This window comes from Pogonomyrmex barbatus, unplaced genomic scaffold (genome assembly GCF_055798465.1).
Source record: "Pogonomyrmex barbatus isolate J1 unplaced genomic scaffold, ASM5579846v1 scaffold13, whole genome shotgun sequence".
Classification (NCBI taxonomy): domain Eukaryota; kingdom Metazoa; phylum Arthropoda; class Insecta; order Hymenoptera; family Formicidae; genus Pogonomyrmex; species Pogonomyrmex barbatus.
The window spans coordinates 7,878,572-7,905,907 of NW_028297109.1; the positions used below are offsets into that span (position 1 = coordinate 7,878,572).

Genomic DNA, 27,336 nt, shown 5'->3' on the forward strand with positions numbered 1-27,336 from the left:
AAACAGAAATTGAAGATATATAAAGAAAGCTACCTGCAATTTACATTTTACCGCTATATCCTCTTCCTGGATATATCCTTACAATTGATATGTAAATGTAATGTATTATATGGATAAGGTATTGATATATTGAACAAGTGTGTCTTGTCACATTTGTCATTCTTGAAAAAATGAATAGCAACAAATGTGGTTAATGTAAGGAAGGGAAAAAGTAGAAAATTATATTGGCAGGATGAAATTAAAAGAATCGTGATGAAAAACGATTTAAATAATCAGTGACATTGCTGGCGAGAAACATGTCCAAGGATTAAAATCTATTATTATTAATAATATAGCATTCTCCCGAATCCTGGCTGTAAAAAGAATGACAGGGAATAAAGCCTATAAGATATTTGCTATTCAGTAGCATTGCATGAATGAAGCGTGAACCAGAAAAAAAATGATATGCATAACAATAGCTTAGAGTCTATATCACTTATCACATACAGCATAATATATCTTGCTAGCATGTACATTGTTTATACTAGAAAGAGGGAGAGTGTAGGAAACAGGCGTGAATGTTGTGCGTGCGTGCGTGCGTGCGTGCGTGCGTGCGTGCGTGCGTGCGTGCGTGCGTGCGTGCGTGCGTGCGTGCGTGCGTGCGTGCGTGCGTGCGTGCGTGCGTGCGTGCGTGCGTGCGTGCGTGCGTGCGTGCGTGCGTGCGTGCGTGCGTGCGTGCGTGCGTGCGTGCGTGCGTGCGTGCGTGCGTGCGTGCGTGCGTGCGTGCGTGCGTGTACATATGTGAGAAAAAAGAGAAAGAAGGGAGAGAGAAGGAGAGACTAAAGTGAAAACGAGAAAGGTGAAGAATGAAAAGATCGGACAGGATCAACACCGTAGCAGAATGGCGCATCTTGAAATTATGTATTAATATTTTTTTATTAATACAAACACATAAAAATGTACAGGGCGTCCCTCAAAAAGGGAAACGACTAATAAAAGGAAGGAATGTTATTTTCACAAAAGATATATATTTTTTAAAAGATGCATTGTGTATATAACATGTTATTTAAATGTCATAAAACAGGAATTTTCTTTAAATGTATTATTTTCGTATGGAATATAGAAATATAATATTCATAATTAACTAATATATACAGGAAGCAAAATAAAATTTTTACATTGTATGCTAATTGTCTTCGTTTTTTATATATAGCTTGTTATTGCGAAAACTTTTTACAAATGTACATTTTTAATAAATAAGAAAGAAATGTACGGGACGTCCTGTGAAGGTGTGTGAGGAAATATAATAATATTCATGATGAAATATATTGATGTCTTTTTTTTTTTTTTTTTTTTTTTTTTTTTTTTTTTTAGTTACAATTGCAACTATGATGTAAAATTCTGATTTAATTGCTTTCAAACAAAAATATAGAAAAATATACATATTTTTTTTTAGTAAGAAAAAGAAATATATTTTAAATGAACAGTATATCAATTTGAGATTTCGTTTATGAAAATTGTACAGCGAATAATGTAACAATTCACTACACACACTACACACACAACGCACGCACGCACAGACACACACCGTACACATACACGCGCGCGCGCGCGGCGGACAAAGGGTATTTACCGCAACGTGATCATTTCGAGATCATAATTTTTTTAAATGAGATGCTATATTTTTATTTATATTACTATAGTTATGTTACAATATAGTTTATAATAGTTACGTTATAATATACTTCATTAATAACAGATTTAAATATGATTTTCTTATGTTGTTAGATCATCTTAAGATCAATATATTCTATATGAATGATAAAATTTGTTTTTTTTTATGAATTATATTATTACGTTAATAACAATATGTTATCCCATTTAAAATAATGTTAATGATCTCGAAGTCTTTCGTAAAATAGTAGATATTAAAGAAAATGCTGCCTATCATAATATTGATTTTTTAACGAATCTTTGGTATTTTTTCATATTATTAAAAACATCAACAAGGATGTTCTAAAAGACCAAATTACAAGAAACACTCTGTACGTGTATGTAGAATGTCCTGCCACTACTGCATTACTTTTAAAAATGTATTTCTAAAATGATATAGAGGAAAAAATTTTAATGCAAAAATGTCGAGATTATAGCATTTTTCATATTAGAAACTTGAAGTTGACCAATTATAATAACTACAATTCACGCGTTTATGTATATATGTACAATGCGGAATAAAAACGAATAATTATGATTACATTTGATCATTGTTAGTTTGATATTTTTTTTATAAAAGACATGAAAAATAATATAAATTTTAAATGTACTCTCTTTTTCACCTTTATCATTGTGCATTACACCTGAACGCGTGAGTTTAGTAGTTACAATTGGTGAACTTCAATCGATTATAATTTCAAAAGTGTTATAGCATTAAGAGAGAGAGAAAGAGAGAGAGAGAGAAATTTTTATATTAGAATTTTGTATTTTAAATTACTTCAGAATATTTAAAATATCTTTAAAAGAAAATGCAGTAATCAAACATTTTGTATAATATAAGTTTTGCAGAAAAGTGTTTCGAATAAAAGTTTTGACATAAAGTATAAAATATCTAAATTATTCATTTTTTGATAATTATGTCTTATTACTTTTATGCATGGAATAATGAGATGAATCAATTGGTGTAAAAAAAATATACGGTTACTTTTCGAAAAAGATATTACATAAAGATATTGCAAATCTCCATTTTTTTTAAACAGCAACTATGTATTTTCTTTTCATCTTGATTCATTTCATTGTTCTGTGCATAAAAGTATTAAGATATAGTTGTTAAAAAATGAATAGTTTACGAAATATTTTATATCAAATTGTATATCAAATTCAAGCTTCATAATTTAGACACTTACTAAAAAAATACTTTATTATAGTGTTTTGCAGAGCGCTCGAGGTTAGCTACAAGAATATATAATTAAAAATGGTGATTTCTATTTAAGATGACAAAGTTGTTCTCTATATAATCTTGACATGTCTACTCGAGGTCAAACTGATAAAACCAAAAAATCAGTAGATCTTTTTAAATTCTAAAATTTTTATTCGAAGTCTCTTCTATAAAACTTTATTTTTCGAGACATTCAGAAGTTCTGACCTTTTTGGAACAGGGATCGCGTGCGTGCGTGCGTGCGTGCGTGCGTGCGTGCGTGCGTGCGTGCAACATTTATTTATCTATAATATGAAAATTTATTACGTATGACATGAATTATTTTCAGTATATATTGGAACGCAATCTTTAAATATCATCGGTGTCTATCGTATACGATTCACCATTTTTATCGATATAATATACAAATTTCGGAATCTACTAAAATGTTAATGTTAGAAAAACTAGAAAAACTAGAAAAACTAAACAACATTTAGTTAAAAGCAAAAATTGACAAAATAACATTGCTAATGATTCATAAATTTCGAGTACTTGATTTGTTTTTGCTTATGTCGCAAAGATTAGGCTTATGTAATGAATTTTTTTTTGTGGTTATTAAAATAACATGTATACAGGATTTGAATTATTATAAAATTTACACTCATACAAATTCAAAGAATTGAAAATTTTTAATTATTTAATTGTTACTTATTGTTCGCATTACAATTTTAGAGCAAATAAAACAGAATTTAAGATCGACTTTCTCTTTTCATTAAATTAATTAAAGATTAATTAAAGATTATAAATTTTGTAAGATAATTAAGAAATGACGGATGAGATGCATAATATGTTTAAGATGAAATCATCTTTCGTTTTAAGCAATCGAGAACTAACGTGACGGTTTAAAGCAGTAATAAGTAGAACAAAAATAATGAAATTTGTTGAATTCGATTAATCCTCGAGCAGTTGTTTTTTATGATAATAATTAATCATATAGAAAACATTCATGTTGTTATCATTGTTGTTATCATCATCATCATCATCATTATTATTATTATTGTTATTGTTATTAAACTTATTTTATCAAATTTATATATCTTAGAAAATAAATTTAATTTCAAATGTTTTAATCATCACCCATAAAAATTATAAAAGAATTATTTAAAATATAATTAATAAAAATTTTTTAAAAAATTTATTTTTGTAAAAAATATCAAGATATTAAAATATTAATTAATCTAATGTCAATTACTTGTACTTCTGCTCGAGGTTTAAACTGATTCCTGAAAATAAAAACTTAACACTAGTTCGGTAATAGATGATAGATAGATAAGTTAGATTAGGTGACCGAATTCTAGTGCAAAGCCTTGTGCCTTCAGCAGCAGATATCGGCTCACCAACAAACAAGAACTAAAGAAAAATATTTGGAATTTAACCGTCCGTCTTAATTTTTTAATGAAAAAATAAACCTATTATCAAAAACGTAAACAACATTAAGCCTGTTTAGAGTTATTATTACTAGAGATACGAAAATAAAGGAAGAAATGAAACAAGAGAAAAAAAGAAAGAAAGAGGTAGGTGAAAAATGTAGGAAAAGAAGAGACTGCAAAAGTGGATTATTAAAGATGGACATAGCTGAACAATTTAAAAGTATGAAAAAGAGGATTGATAGAATTAAAATAAGATTTTGTGAAGAAATCCCTGTAGTTCTCAAAATTCATAATTGAATATGATACATGAAAATATTTAGTCTCTAATTAAAAATAAAGAATAAAGACTAAGAATTCTTGGATTCCAGAAGCTTTGAATTTTCAGGTTCTATATTTTTTTAATTGTGAAACGTAATAATTTCTCGCCTCTGACGTCACAACTCATGTCGCGCCGCGAGAGAAGCTTTAAATGCTTGAATTCTTAGATTATTGGATTTCAATTTTTATTTTGGATTTTGTTTTTTGGATTTTTATTTTTAAAAACTTTTTTAGAAAATCAAATCCTTTAACTTATAAATATTGTATTTTTTAAATCTTTTTATTTTTATTTTCCAAATTTGAAATAAAGATTGTAAAAATGTATTATGTAATATAGCCATTTATACACAATTTTATTCCATAATAAATGTCTTATTATCTTTTTTTTCTTAAATGGAAGACAATTAAGCAATATATAAGATAATAACCGTATTTCCTTTTGTGGATAAGTAGAGCAGGTTATATTAGATAGTAAAGTCCTGCTAACTTGTAATTTACAAAGGAACAATCCCAAAGGAACATTTGTGCACATTTTTGCACATTGGACACATTTACGGTTGCTAAGTGTGTGACAAGATGTTTGGATGTAAATGATAGAGTAGTTATTTACTGTAGTGCACATCTTTTATTATGAAAATTACAAAATGACATAGGACTTTTTGATATAACTCGCTCTATTTGCCATGAAATGTGATACAATTATTATCACAAAGATCGAGCTTGTATATATTCGTGCAATACGTATATACACACACACACACACACACACACACACACACAAATAACTCATTTTCGGATTTATATAGCTTTTTTTTTCTTCCTTTTGAGTGTCAAATCATTTCAGGAAGTAGTACGAGCGAGTTTCCGGACATCCTGTGTATATATACACACACGCACACACACGCACACGCACACACAAGATGTCCGGAAACTTACTCGCACTACTTCCTGAAGTGATTTGGCACCCAAAAAGAAGGAAAAAAGAGCTATATAAATATGAATCCGAAAATGTGTTTGTTCCAAGTTATATCCACTTTTATGATAAAAAAAACATAAGTTATTTTTTATAATCATAACAATTTATTTCATAATTTTTTAATAGAAATAACTTCATTTCGGACTATTTTAGCATTATCCAAGATACTATGTGGAGGTATAGTTCATTTGAGATCCCTCTTTTACAAATTTTTTTGATTTTTTTACATTTTTAAAAATTTTTGCAGTTTTTAATTTTTTTTCAATGAAAAAATTAATTTTAAGGAATGTAGAAAAGTAATACAAAATACAGTAATGCAAAAGTAATAAAAAAAAAATGTTTATTTTTATTAAATATTTATTATATGTACACACACACACACACACACACACACACACACACACACACACATATATTTTATATATATAAAATCGGTTTCAAAACGTCTGGCGACGTTGGCCAATTGACCGTCTCTTAGATCCCTTGCACTCATGGCCTTCACTACTCTCTCCTTCCAGGTCTTCCACGTTTACGGCGTTGGGGAACCTATTCCATTATCTTTTTTGGAAGTTCATCTCCTTTCCTTTGAACATGGTCATACTAGACCAATTGCATCCTTTCAATATCGTTATATAGTATTCCGTCAATACCCACCTATCCTTCTACGTACTTCTTCTTGTTTCGTATTCGATCTTTCCTTGATATTTTTAATGATCTTCTTATTGCATCTCAACTGCTTCTAGCTTTTTTTTATTTTGTTCAGTGATGCGCCAAGTCTCAGCTTCGTATAGTAGGCTGCTTTTTACCAAAGTGTTGTAGACATTATATTTTTTTCGTTTGCTAATATCACTACTTCAGAGGATTCCCATTTATGCATCCAATAATTCTTCTAGCTATTTGTTATGTATTTTATTAAATATTTTTATTAAATATTTTAAAGAAGGATCTGAAGCTTAACTATATCTCCACATGATGCATTTTGGATAACATAAAAATAATTCGAAATGAAATTATTTCCGTTAAAAGACTATGAAATAAATTATGATTATTATAATTATAATTATAAAAAAATAACATAAAAATTTTTAACATAAAAGAAGATATGACTCGGAAACAATTCATTCATATGTTTATATAGCTTTTTTCCTTCTTTTTGAATCCCGAATCACTTCAAGAAATAATAAAAATGAGTTTCCGAATACCCTGTATAACACAACAATGATATCCTGAATACTGTGTCAAATATCATGAAAGATATTTTAGAACAAAGTAGGAAATAAAATAATACAGTTGGTTGAACAATCGAGTGGAGAGATAGGCGTCTTTTCAGAAATCTAGCATGAAATATATATCTAATTCCGAGTTATAAGAATAAAAATCTGACGTATACAAAAATTCTGAAATCGGAGGAATTAATTTTAATGATGTTACAAAATTCTATAATGAAAACGTTTTCTTAAAAAAATTAAACTAATTTGAAAATTTAAGAAACATCTAAAAACGAAAAATTAGCAAGACCAAAACTTCATAAAATTCAATAATCTAACAATTCAAAAAGTTAACAATTTAAGAATCCAAGAATTCATATTGCGCCATTTTTTTATCTAATAACACGTATCTAATCTTACTGCTTTATTTTTATTTTTTAACTTAGCGATGCTTGTAATAATACATGTTGCTTAATTGCAAAAAATTGTTAAAAATTACAATTACACAAAATACATTTAATAAAACGAATTGAAAAACGTGCAATGATGTATAAAAAAAAAATAAAAACGAACGCAATTTTACGATCACTGCCAAGGACGTTCACCATCTACGTCATTTTCATCTTTGAGACGTCTTTTTCATGATTCAAGATGCACGAGACAGAAAAAAAAAACCAAACCAAATATAATAAGAAGAAACAATTAAACGCTTATCGGGCAATTGTTCACGATACTGCCAAGTCAAGTTTCTGTGCTTTTTTTTTTAAATTATGATTCATATATATGCATTAGATTATCCATGGATTTATACATAGCATATTACACACACACACACACACACACACACACACACACACACACACACACACACACACACACACACACACATGTATATACACATGTGCGTTTTTTAATTTAAAGTACACTGGCATTTATGCACATTGTACCTTACTATTTATCTGTCTATTGGAAAAATTATATAGAATTTAAAGATCTTAAGATATCATGTTAAAATATCTCAAATAAAAATAATTTAGTACTCTAAAATCAGAGTTATTTATAAATTCTGTTAAACTCAATTGATTTTAATTAAAAAATTATGTAGTCTCGGAAACCTTGCTACAAAAAATATATGAAAAATAATTTCGAAAAAAATGATAAATTAATTTTTCAAAAACGACGAATTTCATTAATTTTCTATATGATTTGGTATGCGGATGTCACAATTGATATGCAGATGTTTAAAGTGTGATTATCTAAAACAAAGATCAAACGCATCTTAGGATCTTATTAACTTGAAAATTCCTCGAAATCCAAGAAATTTTAGTTGCGTTTCCTTTGCAATAAATCTTTACGATACTGCCAAGTCAAGTTCTTGGGAAATGTCTTTATCATAAATTAACAGCTAGAATTGCTTCAGAAACTCGTATTCCATATTCTTCCATATTATTAAGATTTGACTTTTTCGCCTGTAATGATTGTATGTCAAAGGCGGGAAATGACATGCAATAAAATTAATTGTTATGTACAGTTTTATTTTTAATTTTCTCTTGAAAATATAATAATTTTATGATCTTAAAACTTGTATAATATGCGGTAAATTAAAATATTTGTCTAATGTATACAGGGTGTCCGGTAATAATTGTATCACCTCTTGTGGGCAAGTAAAGTGGATTATATGAATAGAAAAATTATACACTATTTTGCGATTTTCGCAATAATTAAAGAGTTATTAATTTATACATATCCGCGAATGAGCGAGCTTTCGTATCAACGGGCAGCCCAACGTTACGCTCATGATTACTGGAGGCGTGGCGGTATGTTGGAAGGTGCATTATAAACAAATACTCTGTCATTTATAGATCACATTCACATTTTCACATTTTGTCGCGCGCCTAGTAACCATAAAGGTTGTAGAGCGCGGGCCTGTTCCTTCGTACGAATACTCGCTCTTTCGCAGATCTCTGTAAATTAATAATTCTTTAATTATTACATAAATTGCAAAATATAATATAGGACTTTTCTATTTGGCATAACCTGCTCTACTTGTTCATGAAACAGTTATTATCGGACAAAATCGTCAAAATAATCGTAAAATAATTCTTGAAATAATACATTTAGTATATTTAATACATTTTTTTCTCCAGTTATTATGATGGTTTTTGACAACTGAGAAAAAAGTGTACCATTATTTCACACTATTATTTTACACTTGTACGTGATATATGAGACAGACGTCTCAGTTTACCGCATATTTTATAAGTTTCAGAATTACGAAATTATTTGGTTTTTAAAGGAAAACTGAAAAATAAAGCTGTATGTAACAAGTAATTTATTGCATATTTTTTCTCCTGAATGTCATTGCAACCAATATAGTGATAAGGAATAGTTGAGCCTTAACCCTACTGTTCTGTTCGAGTATATTTCGATCGGAAATTTATTTCGATATTAATTCATCAGTTATTTATGTAACTATGATTTTCATATCTTATGACTTTTATATTTTATGATAAATAATTATTATGAACAAAAAAATATTTTTCAAATTTTTCATTTTTACAAATTGTAAGTAATTGGTACTAATTGTGTCGTATAGGTCGTATAGATAATATGATATTATCGACATGATATTATACTAATAAGTGATTATATATATATATATATATATATATATATATATATATATTTCGAAACACATTATTTTAACAATAAAAATTCCGAGAATGAATGCAATGTCAGTTTATTGTTTTATATTTGAAATATGTCAGTATTTCACGTATTCCACGTATAACACAGTTAAGTTTCAAAAAGTCCGCATGTCGAGTCGCACGCTCAATAGCAAGTTTCTACGAGTCTGTTCTTAGTCTGTTCAGTCAGTTTGAGACTGATCTGCGTACGATCAATATTTATTATGATTAATCGAAAATCTTTGACCAAAGCTGAATTTTAAATCTTGCGGAAGCATCTGAGCGAAGATGTATCTGAAGAAAACAATTTACAATTATGCAAGTTATGAAAATGAAGATAATGAGATCAATAAGGTCAATAAGAATATTAAATGTAAATCAACACCTATTACTACAACTCTATATATTTTTTCTAAAGATGATCAAATGAAATAAGGACTTGATCTTTCTCAACATCCTGCTAATAAATTTTTTAAAGCCAATATTATCAAGAATGCAACAATCTGTACCAAGATGTGCATTATAGCATTATTAAATGGAAATTGCATTCAATGTTATATTTAGTTCCATCGAAAATGATATAATCAAATATACAAATATTAAAGGATATTATGATGAGTTTATGATGAAAAATGGCAAAATTTTGGCAATGTTACCTTTTGAGCTTACGTTGGATTATTAGTGTGACTCTCAAATATAACTCTTATAGTGAATCATAGAAAACTTGTGCAATAATAAAATGTGCTAGTTACAATATTTTCTAAATGATCTTGTCAACTTCTTGTTAACAACTTCTTGTTAACAACTTCTGTAAAATTTCGCGAATAAATTGTTTTTATGATAAATCTACTCGTCAGGAAAGAAGACACACAGACAAATTGGCTATTGTAAGAACATTCGAAAAAATTGGAAGTACTTCTAAAATTATAGAACTCATTTGAAAGTCTGACTATAGTTGAACAATTAATTGAATTTTGAGGGCGCTGCTCTTTCAAATGATATATTTTTTTCAAATCAGCAGAATATGAAAGCAGAATGTGAAAATCTAGACTTTGTATGATACTAAATCATTATATGTTCTCAGGAATAATCATATAATTTTTGCTAAGATGGAAAGGTGAAAAGTAAAAAATTTCACATGAACTAAATGTTTCCGTGTGATCATTTAACTCTTTAAGCTTTATGAACATATAACTTGCAAGCGCAGAAATAACGAAACGTTTTCACGTGAATTTTTTTATCTTAAAATTTGTGGCAAAAAGGCGAAAATCTAGAGAAATAATGACAAACAATAACATGATATATATACATGATATATATTCTTGTTACTATTGCAACGAAGAAAAGATATTTTGTAAATATTACAGGTGCATTAAATAATTATGGAAAGTTAAAATAACAAAATTGGTAATAATATTATTAAAAATATTTTCATATCTACATAACGGTCTAGTATCAATTGCTATTATATCGTTAAAAGATATTTATTAAAATGTAAATAATAATACATAATGAAAAAATTTAAAAGATTAAAATGAAATATAATTCTCTTTTAAAAAAAGCATGTTAGTCTAGCAATATCAGTTTTGTAGATACAGACTAAAAGTTTCATATAAAGCAAATATTTACGCGACTTGACAGCTTTGGACGCCATTGTAAGGTACCAAATGGTAAAAAGGATATAAATTTTAAAATTTTTTCTCGTTCTTGATACGAAATTCGTCATATGCTAAGCACGTATTAATGCATAAACTTTAATTGTGGAAAAGGATTTCCAGATCTATAAAATTAATAAAAAAATGAGAGCAATGCAAAAATTACTGTGTTTTGTCGGTAATACAGACAAGTTCAGCATCCCCTTAACATCGAAATTCGAAAATCTCAAATGTCTCGAAGTTGCTTCTTTTTCGCGATGCCGATTGATCTCTTGTTGCGGTTGTTTCGTGAGCAGCCGTCATCACGAAGATCGTTTTGACAATTGTGTATATATTGTGTATATCAAAGGATTAATAGTGTTATATTTTTGCTCCTTCTGTTTAAAAAGATAAATAGTGGGCGTGCAGCGCACATCTGTGGTGTTTAGCAAATTAAAAAGTATACGAGTATCAACTCGGTAAAAAGTTTTTCATATAACAATATATATATAACAATATATATATATATATATATATATATATATATATATATACGTACATATATATATATATATATATATATATATATATATATATATACATACACACACATATGTGTGTATAAAATATGTTCATATATGTTTTTTTTCCGTCGTATAATTTCTTTGTGTATATACAAAAAAAATAATAAGAAATAAAAAATAATTAAAATATCATTTTTGCATTTTGTTTCTTGTATAAAAAGTAAAGTATATTTCGATGGATTGGCAGGTTGGATTGCAACGGCACTCATCCAACATATGACACCCTCCAACGCCATTGATAAATATATCAAAAATTCTTCTGGAGCGCGGCAAGAGAGATTGCACGAAGCATGATTTAAATCTTCAACAATGTAACTTATATAACACACGCATTATATAACAGTTACATTGTTGAGTGGAAAATTACAACTAACATTTATATTACATGTAGCTTTATGTTTGCTGGGCACATATATACATACGTGTGTGTTTGGTGTGAGCGCGTGCGTATGCGAGTGTGTGCGGGTGCGGATGCGGGTGTGGATGCAAGTGCGCGCGCGCGCGCGCGCGCGCGCGTGCGTGCGTGCGTGTGTGTGTGTGTGTGTGTGTGTGTTTACACAATTTTCACAATAACCAAGCTTGCAGAAACAATTTTGAGCAGGATATGCAATTTCCGATGGCAAAAAGGCAACAAATTTCAAACAGAATATATAATATCTGACAATGTGGGCAAATTATTGTCAGAGATATAACAAAGTCTGCTAACATGTAATATGATAGATCAGATGCAACAATCGAGCAGAATGTGCTAACACGACCTGCCGAGCAGAACCTCCACAATGTAATCCAAACATTACTGTCAAACGCAGTTTAATGTTGTTTGACAACAGATTAACAATAGAAACAATGCAAGATTGAAACGTTGTTTGACAACAGATTGACAACAGAAACAGTGTTGTCTGTGAAAATTTGCACAGTTACTAAACACCTATAAACATCTATAACTGCAAAACTACCGTTAGGTTGCATTCGTTTTTTGTATATAAAATTTATTAAACTTTCTATATAATCGAAATTGTTATAACTAAAATTCAAATACGCCATTATTACTTATATGTTTTGTATACATTTAGTGCAAGACATGATTTTATCGTTATGGCAATCAAGTAGTTAAATACTTGGAAAATAATCATTGGTACTATAATTTTGTACAAAAGGTGAATTAGGTACCCTAAATCAACTTGCGAACACATACATGCAAACGGAAAACGAATTGATGGCCAATGATAACATGTAATATCATTGATATAACTACATATAAAAGGAGAATATATTTGCAAGAGCTTGAAAAAACATTTATCAAGTTCTATATCTTCTCAAGACAATATATACCACAGACAGAAGAATTGGAGAAAGTTGGAACGATCAAACGTGCCAGATATAAATTTTATTAAAAATAATAATAAAACAAATATTATGTGTAGCATTACTGCCCAAAATATACAAAAGCAATAAATATCTATTAAATAATTTTTCCAAAATATTTGTATCTTTTTTGTATTTTATTTTGTAAGAATAATATGTTTATTTGTACTGTAATAAAAGTTTAGAAAATAACTCTTGTTTAATTAATAATAAAAAGCATAATTTTAACGTGAGTCATATTGACTTCTTTGAATGATACAATCGTGTAAACCCGAACAGAACAGCAGAATTAATGCAAAATTATAAATTTCATAAATTTCATAATAAATATCATAAATATCATAAATTTATTACTTGGGAAAAACTTTTAAATTACTATTATTATTAATCATGACACTGTCATTATTTTTACGATTAATTAATATTAGATTCTATCGCAAATATGTATGAATATTAATGCATATTGTTGTTATTACTACTATTATTATTGTTTTTATCGTCATTGTTGATATGAAATTTTTACATACATTCACATTTATACCAATGAAGAAGATTCATGAATACAAGTATATACATGTATATTAAAAATAAAATATATGAACACAAATATTTAATATCATTGGTTTTTAACTTCACTATTTCTCTCTTGATATCCCATAATTTTTCAATAAAATACAATTTTCAATACTAAACCTTTCATAATACATTATTGAGTATTCATGACGTATTAAATTCTTGGCATTGTAAATTCTTGTTACGGAAAATTTGTGATACCTTTTTGTATGTGATATTACTTTTTCATTAAATCGAAAGTTTATTCAGAAAAAAATACATATGCAAACATCATATAAAGAAAATTTGTAGCATAAATAAATTGATATTGTAGAAAAAAATTCTTTACAAAGTTTCATGTGACTTCAATTTCCATTAGATGAAATTTAACTTTCTGTTTAGTCTGTTTAGTAAAAAATAAGTATGAATTTATTGTGAAATAATTATAAATTGGTGTTTTGGAATGTATTGATTGAATTATCATCATATATTTTAAGAGAAAAGGAAAAGAATAACAAGTTCTTATCTAAATTATTTAAATAATAAATATTTAAAGCGTTCGTAGAAATATGGGTATATATATATATATATATATATATATATATATATATATATATAAAATGTGCGCGCGCGCGCACACCACCCACCCATCCCCCCACACATACACACACGGTTATATATCTGACATATACAGTTCAATTTAAATAGCTCGCATTAATTATATAGTATTATTCCTTGCAAAAAAAAATAAATCGAAAAATCCTGAACAATTTTTTTATAAAATTTAATAAAGCAATAATTACTGAATAGAATTAATCCAATCAGTCACCTTTAGTACCGGTGAATCGTATGTTTGGGTGCGTAAGTACGCGGCTCACGGTTCACGGTAATTACTGTTTTATTAAGTATTATAAAGAAAAATTCAAGCCTCTTCGACTTAATTTTTTACAAAGAATAATGCTGTATAGTTAATGGACGTTATTTAAATTATGTAATGTCGAGCAAATATAAGATATTCTATATGTATGAAAGCGCACGCGCAAGCACACGCACACCAACAGATGTTGTATACCAATACAGAGTATCTGATAATATTATATTTCGTGGACAAGTAGAACAGATTATGTTGAATAAATAAGTCTTGTACCATTTTGCGATTTTTGCAATAATTAAAGAGTTATTAAATTATACAAATCCGAATAAGTGAGTATTTGCGTAAAGCGACAGCGTTACATATTCATACGTTTCTATCGCTAGGCATTCTTATTCAACATTTGAAAGTGATAACAACTGATACAAATGATAAAACAACTGTTTATAGTACTTTTAAACATATAGCTATATGCCTAACAATTGTGAACATGTGTAAAGCTGAGTTGTCTCTTTGCGCAAATGCTCTATACAGTTAATAACTACTCTATACAGTTAATAACTCTTTAATTATTATCAAAATCAACACAAAACTCAATACATTTTTTTGTTCAATATAATTTATTTGCCCAGAAGAGAGAAGAAATTATTGGACATTCTATATATATATATATATATATATAGTGTTTTATTATGTGCGCTCAGTTATTTTTTGAAAAAAGAAAAAAGATTTGAGTAAAAGTTGTTGTTTAAAAAAGTCTACATGATTTAAAAATTTTTAATTATTTTTGTTTTGAAAGTTTTATCAAAACAATGTCATTTATTCAAATAGAATGATATATCTACTTCATTTACAATTTTGTAAGATGTTTTATAACAAATTCAATAATACTTTTTAAAGTTTGAGTTTTATATCTATTTGTTTATGAGGTATTGTCAGGTTTGTGTCGCTTTTAGATAAACAAAAAATTAAAATTTCTCGATTAAAAAAGAATTTATTATTAATCCTTATTTGGAAATACTGTTCAAATTTATTTTTGAAAATGTTATAAATTTATTTTGTTTAAATAAAACATAAAAGTTTTATAACAATTACCATTCTATATGTATAATCACTAAAATAAAAATACAAAATACAAAAAATACAAAATCTACAATTATGAAAAAAAATTGCAAATACCGTAATAGCAACAACACAATACTTATAAATGAAAGAACAAAATTTTTATATCTAGGCTGGAAAAATTTATAAATGCTAAATAAATATCTAAATAATAACTAAACTAATAGACATGTAAAAAATAGTGTACTATACAGTATTAAACCGTTCAAATCTAAACGTTGAGTATTAAATGCTATTCTTATTGCTTGTTTCCAGAATTTTCCTTCGCATAATAATATATAGATAATATATTATTATCTATATATTAAATAGCAATAGCTTCCTCGTTGTGTTTCATATAGTCTTTTAATATTGTAGCTGTATGTTCATACTGTTTCTCATTTTTCAAATTTTCAAGTAGCGTTTCATAAAGAGCATAGCTATTCACTGATCTGAAAAAATTAACTACATAGTATGAACTGGACAATATTATTATTAATATATAATTATTAATTCTAACAACGAGAAAGTAACGATAATCTTTTGCATATACATATATAAAAAAAGGATTCTATTTTTACCTCAATTCATTTCTTTTGATAATGCAATCGCATCTTGCCAATCATTACCTCTCGTGCTAAATATTTCTAAAGCTTTGTGAAATTGACCGCTTCTATAATACATCATACCAGCCTCTGAATATTTATATTTATTTGAAAGAAAATCTTCATAGATTTCAACCACCTTTTGATATTCCGTACTATTTTTCAAATGTTTTCATTGCTACCTTGTATAAATCGTGTTCACGCCTTTCAAACCTTTTAGGTTTGAAGAATGCCTAACTTTAGTGACACTCGTCAATTCATAGCGTTTAAGATGCATATTAATAGAATATTCCTTGTAATTCTTGTCTAATTTTTTTAAGTCATTCAAGAATGGAATATACTCTTTAGGGTCCTTCGACGATTTGGAAGCTGAACATTGTAAGGTCAAAATCGTACATGCCTAATGCAACATCATATAATGTGTTAATATTTACAAAATGCATAAATATTTCAGAATTTCGCTGGCGGATACAGAAGAAACACATTGCAGTGATTCTTCCAATGAACCCTCGAACATTTTAATATTCTTTATTTTACGAAGTGCATCTTTCAAACCATATCTCTTTTTATTTTTGACCAAGGTTATCAATATTAATCACACGAACTCACTCGCATCCACTCGGTTTCCATAATAGCTCTTAGTATTTTACAAACTTTGTCTACCTTATTAATTGTAGTTTTCTTAATTTCAGCATCAAATTGTTCAGCATGACAATACATATATCTTCATAACAATACATATATGTTGTTCTAGTGACATCTTCATCACTTAATTCTGTTAAAAATATAGTCAATATATTTATATTTCTGTGTGCAATATCCGTTACAAATTGTTCTATATTATCAATAAAAAATTGTGAATTGTGATCGTATATCAAATTCAAATTTATACGTTGTTTCATCATTAATTCAAATGCCGGCAGATAATCGCAGCTATTAAGGTAAAACTTTAATATGTGCAATAATATTTTTGGCTGTATACATTCTAGATTTCCTCGTGGTATCTGTAGAACTATTAGCGAATTTTGTGGTATTGCTGTTATTATAGGAGAGTCTCTTTCAAGTCTCTTGTCAAGTCTGATACAGATATCTGTAATAATATATATTATAAAGTCGAATATAATGCTATAAAAAAAGAATAAAAACGTATATTTTTACCTGCATGTAACTCCTCCTTATAATTAAGATTTAATCAAAATTTGATAGTTAAATCATGTTTTTTTAATTGCTCTACACCAGTTTTGCTTAACGGGACATAAATCAATGTAGCTTGCAGTGTTGTAAGAAGCAAAAAATAAGAATGTACATAAAAATCTATAATATTCTTAACAACTTCTCCATCAATGAAAAAATAATTATGAAATAATGCAATAACAACGTTTAAAGCAATTTTTATAATTTCCATTTGAGAACATGGCATAGCAAATGATATTTTTGTTTCTTTAAATTGCCCATCTTTTGTATACTTATATACTTTATTCTGTGTTATTATATAAGTTGTACTTGCATCGGGAGAAGAAATTATGTGTTATATTGGATCATCAAACATATCATTTGGCTATAAAAAGAAAAATGTTTGAATTTATTATAAATATTATTTTACTTTTTTTTTACTGATTTAGAAAAATTGCATACCTTACTTCTAAATGGTTATTAATCTCTTTATCTAGAAATAAAACACACAAGAGATTTTGATTTTAGCTGTAGTTACGGAATACAACATAATGTTTGATGTAAACCGCAAGAAATGATTCAGGTAATATCATTGATTCTTTAGTGATTTATATGCAATGTCGCATATTACATCACAATCAATACTACACGTGCATAGATGTAAATTTATACATTAGTCCTTCATTTTCTTAAAAAAAAAATGCATAATAAACCATGTATAATAACAGATGTATGAACTTATATTATTTCTTAATTTTGATTTATATAATGCATATTAATTAAATATACTATTTCTTGCTTGAAAAATATTAGCTCATTGGTATACGAAATAGCACAGAATACATTACATTATGTTAATTAAAGAATTCTCATCTTTAACATTTGGTACAAAGATAATTGCATTTACTGGTTTGTCTTAGAATATATAAAATTTAATGTGCTAATGATGATGGAACAATTCCATCTCTGAAATCAGTAACTAGAATGTTGTGTCCATCAATAACACCAACTACAACTTTATCATTTGCAGTTTTAGACCAGCTATTATTTACGCAACAATTAACTGGATAAAAAGCAAATTTTTGTTATAAAAATAAATTCTTTTCTATTGATGTCATTTTCTATACTACTCTATGTTATGTATACTAGTAGGTTATCTTAAAAAAAAAAAAAAAAATAAATAAAAATTTGTTTAGAGTACCAATAACCATTATTTTGAGTCCACAGCTGTACTAATGAGCTATTCACATCTGATTGATTATAAACAATAATTCAAATTTCTAAACATGGCGACCAAAGGCAGATCTTTTATTTGAAAGATATCTATTTAAAAATTTGTAATTTTTAATAATTCAGATAATCTTGTCCATTTTAATATTTAATATACCATTATTTTTTGCGATCCAGAGGGAAGACACAATTCCGAGTATTTAAGGCCATTCTTTTCAATGAATGCAACAAGTCTATTATCTCATTTCTGAATCGTTGCAATTAAACTTCCTGATGGATTCCAAGCTTTTATTATATATTTAATATAAGAAAGTTTTATGATAAAATTTATTATAATAGTTATTTTTGTGAATTTTATAGTGTGTAGTGATAATAAATTTTTGCAAACAACAAATGAGACGTTTTCAAGGCGCAAGTGACAATTTAATCGTTGAAATGCAAACAATCAATGAAAGTCCTATTTTTGATAAAGACGACATGAATATTTTCGTTCATATTTTTCAAAGCGATGTTTGACTTGAATCTCCAAATAGAACCCGTACATGAGATCCAACCACAATAACTACATTTTACTGCCTGAAAAAATAAACACATATGACACGAAACGCATAATTTCAAATATTGTGAAGAGAGAGCGATTTCAGGTTTTTTGACAAGTTTTTGAAAAACTATCGTATGTATAATCGATATATGTACAAATAATTGTACACAATTATCTATTTATCCTCATCATTAACAGGACAATATAAATGAATTTCATCATTATCAAGACAAAATATTGTACAAAATTATTTTGATCAGTCCTTCTCTATTGTCGGTGCTCATCTCGGCTTGTTTGAAATTTTCTTCTTCCTTTTTTTTCTCCTTTTGAGATATCTGTTCAAGATGTGTGCTACCAGAGAGAAATCTGAGAGCGGACATGTCCGCGATTCAGCTATAACCTTACTCGCGTAGGTAGTGTCCACAGTGGACACAGTCGTGTCCATATCGTCCGTCTTTCATCACTCTTGCGTCTAGCACGGAAGAGAAAACTACAAAATCGTGGGCAATACCTACGTGAATAAGGTTACAGCTAAATCGCGGGCATGTCCGCTCTCAGCCTGGATCCTTATGCAAACATCGGTGCTTTGACACCGAGCGCTGATTGGTGAAAAATGAGTAATGGGAATAAAACGGCGAATGAATCTTTACTATTTACTCTCATTATCCGTTTTTCGAAAGCGCCGGTGTCTGTATGAGGATCCAGGCTCAGGCTTCTCTCTGGTGCTATTCTGCTACTATCTCGAGAAACGGATCGCTACTTTTGTTTGAATTTTGTTTTGAATGGCTTGTGAATCCGATCCGTCATGATTTTCAGGAAATAATGGAACACACCGTTCCAATAACGGTATGTTCGGAAGTAATACTCTAAATACACCCGGGTCATCATTTTATCCTTACTTAACATTCGATGAAAGCAAGGATAAAACAAGGATAGCAGGGTGCACTCGGGTGTTATTTCCAAACGCACCCTAACCGGATCGTGAATTACCAGAATTCCCTAGCAGATCCGATACGTCATTTAGATCCGCGCTAATGGGACTGCACCCAGACGGTGACGGTTGCGTGCAAATATGGCGGCGTGAATTAGTGTAGATAATTTGAACGAGCAAATAGTAAATAAAAGTAAATATAAAAGTATATTTCACGCGTGTTTCATAAAAGAAAAGTAGTCTTTATAATAAACTTTTTCCATAGTTTCCATAGTTAGATTTTGACTGGCAGAATCAGTAAAATGTATTTTACTCAATAATTTTTCGTATAGTTCTTCACCTTGAAGTATAGTTAATTTCAATTTATTTAATGTTTAATTTTAATTTTTTTTTAATTTTATCGAATATAAATCTCACTCACCGAGCCGCGAGTGTTGAGTGGGCGTGCATAAAATTTGCACTAGCCGTGCACTCGGACCTCGGATATACCGATACCGTCCTGCACCGTCCCCGAGTTCCCAGTGCGCACTCAGTTCTGCCCAATGAAAAGCGCTATTAGTTTACAAACACGTAACCGCGATGCATTTACGTTATTCACGGTGATTGTGTTGGGTGGGAAGGTGGAAATAGGAAGAGGGGAGAGTTAGTGCGTTGCAAATAAATGCTTACTTTGCACCTTCTCTCATTTTTTGTATTCATTCAGTGTTACGTTTATTACTTATCATCGCTGTTTACCATTATGCTGAAAGTCGCATTTGTGTGTATACACGTGCCAATAAATAATTTCGCATTTAAAAATTTTCTCGGTTTCTTGATTTGTGAAATGTGATGAAATGAGAGATACGTCGGTCGATGTATCACTTGAAAAAAAAACTGTTTTATCATCGATAATCCTGCTTTTTAATTGCAGTGATTGCGCCACGAAATATATATTCTTTTGATGTAAATTTATTATTGATGTCTATCTTGATCTCAAAAGTCTTATAATTTTAATAATAAATGAAGGAAACTTTTGCATATATACGAATGGAGTTTTCAAAATATCTATTTATATAAAATGTTATAAATTTGTACAAATATCTTAAACAAATACATATGTTGTGTGATATTTTTAAGCCAATAGATAAGAAAGTAGACAGTAATTGTCGAATAGATTCATTTTAAGCCATATTTGGATCTGTAAAATATAGATTGGTAAAAAATACAGTTATATACCATTCAATACTTCATTAAAACAGGTACATAATTGTACAAGTTTTTATGCCACTACTGATATTCTACTACTACTCATGATAGAGATAATTTTTTTATATTTATCTTGATCAACAATACTTGTGTTGTCTGACTTACCATATTCAAAATTAAGCCAAGAGAGACATTAAGATAATATAAAGATAAATAGAATAAAGCTTTTGAATATAGAGCATTATTAATGTTAGGTTAATATTTTTAATTTTTCAGATATCGGAATAAGAATAAATCTTTGGGGTTAAGAGTTCTAGACGTTTTTAAAAACTCTTTAGTTAGTGAATATATGTGTCAAGGATATAAGAGAAAACAGAAATATGAATAGAGGACACGATGCTACTTATACTGAAAGGGATAATCATCTATTTGAATACTGGGAAGAATATCAGAAAATAATAGAGGAGACAAAAATACTGGATGATTATTTAGATGAAGAATGTAAGCCTCAAAGTTATGATGGTATGTATTATAATATGACTTATATGTAAGATAATCTAATTAATGATGTACCGGCTGTATAATAATAGCAAAAGTTATTAAAATTTAAAAACAATTATTTCTATTGTGTTAAATATTAAATAGATCTGATTGTAAAGAATTTAAAAATATAAATAAGAAAATAAAATCAAATAATTTTTATCATACTTTTGAAACAAAAAATTTATAATTGATAGATAATAATAGACAATTCTGGAAGACAGATTTCTTAGGCATCAAGTAATCTACTTTTTCATATTTTGAATTCATACACATATGCACGAATGCACACACATACACATATATACGCGTGTAATCAAAAGTTGTGGTTAGATTCTTTAAAATCAAAATCAATTAGAGAAATACAAGTCATAATAAATAAAATTCATTCAAGCAAAAATTTAAAAAGAGTTATTGTAAATATTGAATAAGTTAAATGAAATCTAAAAATAATTAGTTATGTAAGTTAATTAATAATTTTTTTGAAACATATAAACAGTAAACATCCAGTTCCTATTTATTAGTATTGCAATTTCTTTGTATAAGAATCAAATATAAAAATTTAATAATTTCTATTCAGAGAATTGGGGTTAGTTTTTACACAGTTGTTCAAAAGAAATAATGTCTATGAAATTCTTATGTTTTTGCCAATAGTTTGATGCAATCTTACTAAAAATTTTATATTATCTAAATGTAAATTGTTTGTAAATGTGATTGTATGAAAAATAACATATGATATATAAAATATTTCAAACAAGAATTCTATAAAAAGGAATGTATAAGTTACCAAATTACATACAACCAAGTGTATTATTTTTAGATATAAAAATTACTTTGAGTTTTTTAACCAAATAACTTTATGGGCAATAATGAGGGTAATGAGAATCAGCGCTGTAAACAATGCACAATTATATATTTTATTCTAACTATGTTTATCAATCAACATAATTGTAACACAAAAATCAATTTTTTTTAAATGGGACATCTTTCTCCTTTTTTACTCCAGAATCTAATAACTATCAAGAATTTCTCAAAACATTATAATAAATAAAGTTTTTTTCTTTTTTATTAAATACTTCTTAAGAATTATGAAATATTTCTGTGATATTTCTAATTCTCTATTGATTATTTTTTGCATTAGGCCATATGTATTTCTTAATTATTTTACATTTAAATCTATCTTTTAATTCTTAATCATTTAGGAATTTTAAATTTATCACGAATGGAAATACGAATGGTCAACAATTTAAAACATTTAAAGATATATTGTTACATGTATTATAGTATCATACTATAACTACAGAAATCAGAAATGCTTCTACTATCCCTTTCATTTATTATATGACTTTGAAATTTTTTATATATCAAACAGTATATATCAAACACAAAGAATAATTTTAAAAAATTTAATTATTTATATAATTTATTTTATATAATATAAAAATTATTTAGCCTTGTGTATTAAAAGTTTAAAAAAATCTAAAAGAAAAATTGTTACTATATTGCAATGTAATATTAGATAATGTATTCAGAACACATATGTATGAATGTAGTAAAATAAGAATATAGAAAATAAGAATATAGATTGAACATTTCTGGATTCTTTTTACAGAAGGAGAGGAAGAAGCTGAATGGTTACGTACAGCAGGTTTAGGACAATTAACAGAGGCATGGAAAGCAGGCAGGGAAATACAACCTGAGGAATTAGGAGCAGCTTTGCGTCCTCTGTCACGGGTTCAAGCAGAAGCTGTGAAACGTCGTGTGAGATCACTTAATCATACCGTTAAACAACGTTTTAATCAACGCCAACGTGTTCGCAAACCAGATATTAGAGATGTCTTTAAGGATGTCGAGGTATATCAATAATTTAATACAAATATTAAACATCAATTGTAATATATTAATTGATTACATATTTAATTATATATGTATGTGGGCATTCAAAGTATCTCTCTTAATTTGAGCAGCTTTGATAGTTTATTTTAATAATACAAAAAAATATCAGACAAACTGTTATTTGTTTTGAAGAAAAAAATATGCTCAGCACTTTTTCTCAAAGCTTTAAAATATTTTTTGAAAGCGAAATTTTTTTAAATCTTCAGAAATATATAAATAATTATGATAAAGAGATTAGAGAAAAGAATTTATTTTAACCAATTCTTAAAATAATTATTATGTTCAATACATTCCATTATTTATATTTTTTTTATAGTTTAGATACACACATGCATACATGTTAAACTTGTTTATTTAATTATAAATATATTTATAGCTCTCTAGTACGGGTACACGATCACGTAGTGCTACTCCTGATTCTTTAGATTCAATTCCAAGCACTACAGAAAATGCTTTATCTCCTTCACCTCCTTCACCTCCATCAGTGATCGATGATACTCACCAAAGGTAAATTTACTTATTCAATATTATTACTGTTAATGACGCATTTTGCAATATTTATCTTAATTATTTGAAGTACTAGTGTTCCGAGTTTTGTTTCTATATTTCACCAAACATCAAATAATGGAAAAGCAACGATTCGTAGAATGCCAAGTGTTCCACAAACGATTTTCAATTCTGTGCCAGTACCTACCTCAACTTCTGTACCCGTACAAGAAATTTTTAGGAAGACTGGTAACTGGGCAAGGGGTGATGTCGCAAATGATTCTGGTATTATTTCCTATTTTTACATATTATGTTTATTTTCTGGACAATTAATAACTTAAATATCAACAAAAAAGATTCTCAGTATTATAATAATAGGCAATAATAGGGCAAATGAGAATCAGCGTTGTAAACAATACGCAAATTATATTTTCAATTTTAACTCAGTTTATTAATAAAAAGTTCCAAACATTTCGATTCAAATTTGAGTCATCTTCAATGATACAATAAAGTAAAGGTCTCTGAATTTGAGGTGTACAGACGCTCTTTGCGATGTACTGTTGATTTATGCTGCTCTCGTGGGTGTCTTTTTCTGTCTTTGCAGTGAACTGCGTTCATTTGATGAGTGACAATCACTTTATGACTACTCTTTCTTTTTATTTTATATAATAGATAATAGATGCACTATCTCATATTTAAAATTTATTAATTATTAAAATTTATTAATTTCATTCCGTTAACTGACATGATTAATATATCATTATTTTTTATGGTTGAGCTCATCGATTGGATACAGAGATATACCTTTACTTTGTTATAGCACTGAAGATGACTCAAATTTGAGTTGAAACCTTTGGAACTTTTTATTAATAAACTGTTAAAATTGAGTTAAAATTGAAAATGTAATTTGCGTACCGTCAGCGCCGATTCTCATTTGCCCTATTATTGCCCATTAATTAATAACTTTTGAATCTACAATTTTATATATATGTTTATATATACATTACTATTACAGAAGGAATTCAACTAACTAGCTACCACAGATTAGGAACGATACATATTGTCAGACCAATTCAAAGGCATAACAATAATCTTAATATAACAAATTTAGATTCAAAATCAATTAGAAAAGTGATGGTACCAAAGGAACCGACTCTTCGGTATTTTTAAAATAATTAAATAATTTCTGATTAAATAATAATATATAATAATAGTTCTTCTAAAGTTTTCTTCTAATTGTTACCTTATATTTTAGACGAAGTTCAGGAAGTCATGCGACAATAACTCGAAGTCACAGCAGTTTATATGGCTTGACCAGACCAATGGATGAAAATTTAATAACTCATCCATTGAGTCGCACGTCGTCACATGGTTATCTTAGTTTCGAAGAAATGTGCAAAACTAATGAAGCTAAATCTCAAGGATGGTCTTCTGATAATTTTATGACTAATGATAATTATGCTCAGCAAGATGTAGAATTATTATCGCAACGAGATTTTACAAGATTACAGCCTCTTTTATGGCTCGAGCTAACAGCGATTTTCGATAAGTATAATATACCGCTTACGAAACGAAAACCGAATAAACGACGAAGCAAAAGTATGTTAATATAATTATATTTGCCTTTTTTATGTCATGGTTCTTTTTTTATGATATGGACCTGATATATTTATAGCTGGAAATTTGTTTGGCGTTTCTTTATCGACACTATTGCTCAGGGATAGTCAATTAACGAACGAAGAAAGTAATATACCACTAGTATTTCAAAAAATACTTAACGAGTTGACAAAACGTGGAGTAAAAGAAGAAGGTATTCTTCGTGTTGGGGGTCATAAACAAAAGGTAAACTATTAGTAAATAAAAGTAATCATTAGTTAAGATACTTAAGTAATTATATGTCGTATTTATTAAAATGATAATCATTTAGGTGGAAATTATTTGTATGGAGTTAGAAACAGATTTTTATTGTAAACCGAAAGAGATGGACGAGTTATTTAAATGTACTCCATGTCATGATTTGTCAGCTGTTTTGAAAAAGTTATTACGAGATTTGCCGCAACCTCTTCTTACCGTCGAGCTAATCGATGCTTTCTATCAAAGTCATGGTGAATTATACATATAACATGAAATTTCATACATTATATGAAGATATAAAAATAATTTTATATCATTTCAGGTGTCAAGAATTCCAATGATTTAGTGTATTCTCTTAATTTGTTGGTATTATTATTACCTATCGAACATCGGTGTACTTTAGAGGCATTGTTGAATTTTCTAAAACTGGTCATCGAAAATCAGACATCGAATAAAATGTCGATACACAATGTGGCAATGATAGTGGCACCATCACTTTTTCCGCCCCGGTATGTTCATCCTCGAGATCATATGGATCTGACCGCTCAGATTAACATGGCTGCCATATGCTGTCAGATAACGGAAGCTCTACTTAATAATATTGAAAAGTTATGGTATGTTCCGACGGAGCTGATAAATCAGTTAAGAAGACGAGCCGAAATGGAAAGATATCGCAAATATAAGAAAAAATAATTATTAGATATATTAATAAGTTTCGTGTAATTAAAAATTATTATTTTCATATTAATGTATAAATTGTGTAACATTAACATTATTGAATTTTAAAAACTATGTTAAATTTTTTTAAAATAATATATTGCACACATAATATTTGAAATAATAATGTCTATTTGCATATTACATGGGCTTGCGTGTATACATATATATGCGCACGGCCACGCATGAGTATATAGTGTATACTTTTTTATTTTATAAATCTTAAGATGTGCAACTTAATTATTATTTAATATTCTTTCTGGTTTTAAATAATTTCTGCATTTGGATTAATGATGTCAAAAGCAAGAAAACACATGAAAAAATTTCTGCAGTATACATTAAAATGAGAATATTTTTCAATAAAACGTTTGCGATCGATATAAACCTTGCAAAATATATAAAAAATTATCTTATTTTAATAATTTAATAATTATACATCCTGGAATTGAATTGTGTTTCTATTTTTCATTAAGCTATTTCTATTTTTTATTTAAGCATTTGTTTCTAATATTACAATTTAAGATAGTTACAATAAATTAGCAAATCTTAAACAATTTTTAAT

General features: G+C 28.2%; 2 protein-coding genes and 1 long non-coding RNA gene across 6 annotated transcripts in view; 2 read left to right on the plus strand and 1 right to left on the minus strand.

The window, feature by feature from the left end:
• LOC105424436 (uncharacterized) overlaps positions 1 to 16,625 on the plus strand; it is an 18,709-nt gene extending 2,084 nt beyond the window's left edge. The window contains exon 2 of the mRNA XM_089072277.1: positions 16,570 to 16,625. Coding sequence (XP_088928403.1) covers positions 16,570 to 16,625 — 56 coding nt within the window. The remainder of the gene's footprint in view (positions 1 to 16,569) is intronic.
• Positions 15,490 to 20,782, minus strand: LOC105433669 (uncharacterized). The gene is made up of 6 exons (XR_016138260.1): positions 20,766 to 20,782; positions 20,518 to 20,648; positions 17,857 to 17,887; positions 17,380 to 17,779; positions 16,198 to 17,311; positions 15,490 to 16,068 (listed from the first exon to the last, which is right to left on the minus strand). It is a non-coding gene; the product is annotated as an uncharacterized LOC105433669 (long non-coding RNA).
• Positions 20,678 to 27,328, plus strand: conu (Rho GTPase-activating protein conundrum). Of its 4 annotated transcripts, none has more exons than XM_011649024.3 (10): positions 20,678 to 21,334; positions 21,558 to 21,803; positions 23,434 to 23,675; positions 24,094 to 24,224; positions 24,301 to 24,488; positions 25,219 to 25,363; positions 25,459 to 25,802; positions 25,879 to 26,045; positions 26,131 to 26,308; positions 26,380 to 27,328. In XM_011649024.3, the coding sequence occupies exons 2-10, from the start codon at positions 21,662 to 21,664 to the stop codon at positions 26,748 to 26,750; spliced, it is 1,908 nt and encodes a 635-aa protein (XP_011647326.2). In that variant the 5' UTR covers positions 20,678 to 21,334; positions 21,558 to 21,661; the 3' UTR covers positions 26,751 to 27,328. The 4 variants fall into 4 exon arrangements, with proteins under 4 accessions (XP_011647326.2, XP_011647335.2, XP_011647308.2 ...); XM_011649033.3 differs by having other exon boundaries at positions 24,364 to 24,488; XM_011649006.3 differs by having other exon boundaries at positions 20,680 to 21,334; positions 24,295 to 24,488.
• The last annotated feature ends 8 nt before the right edge of the window (positions 27,329 to 27,336 follow it).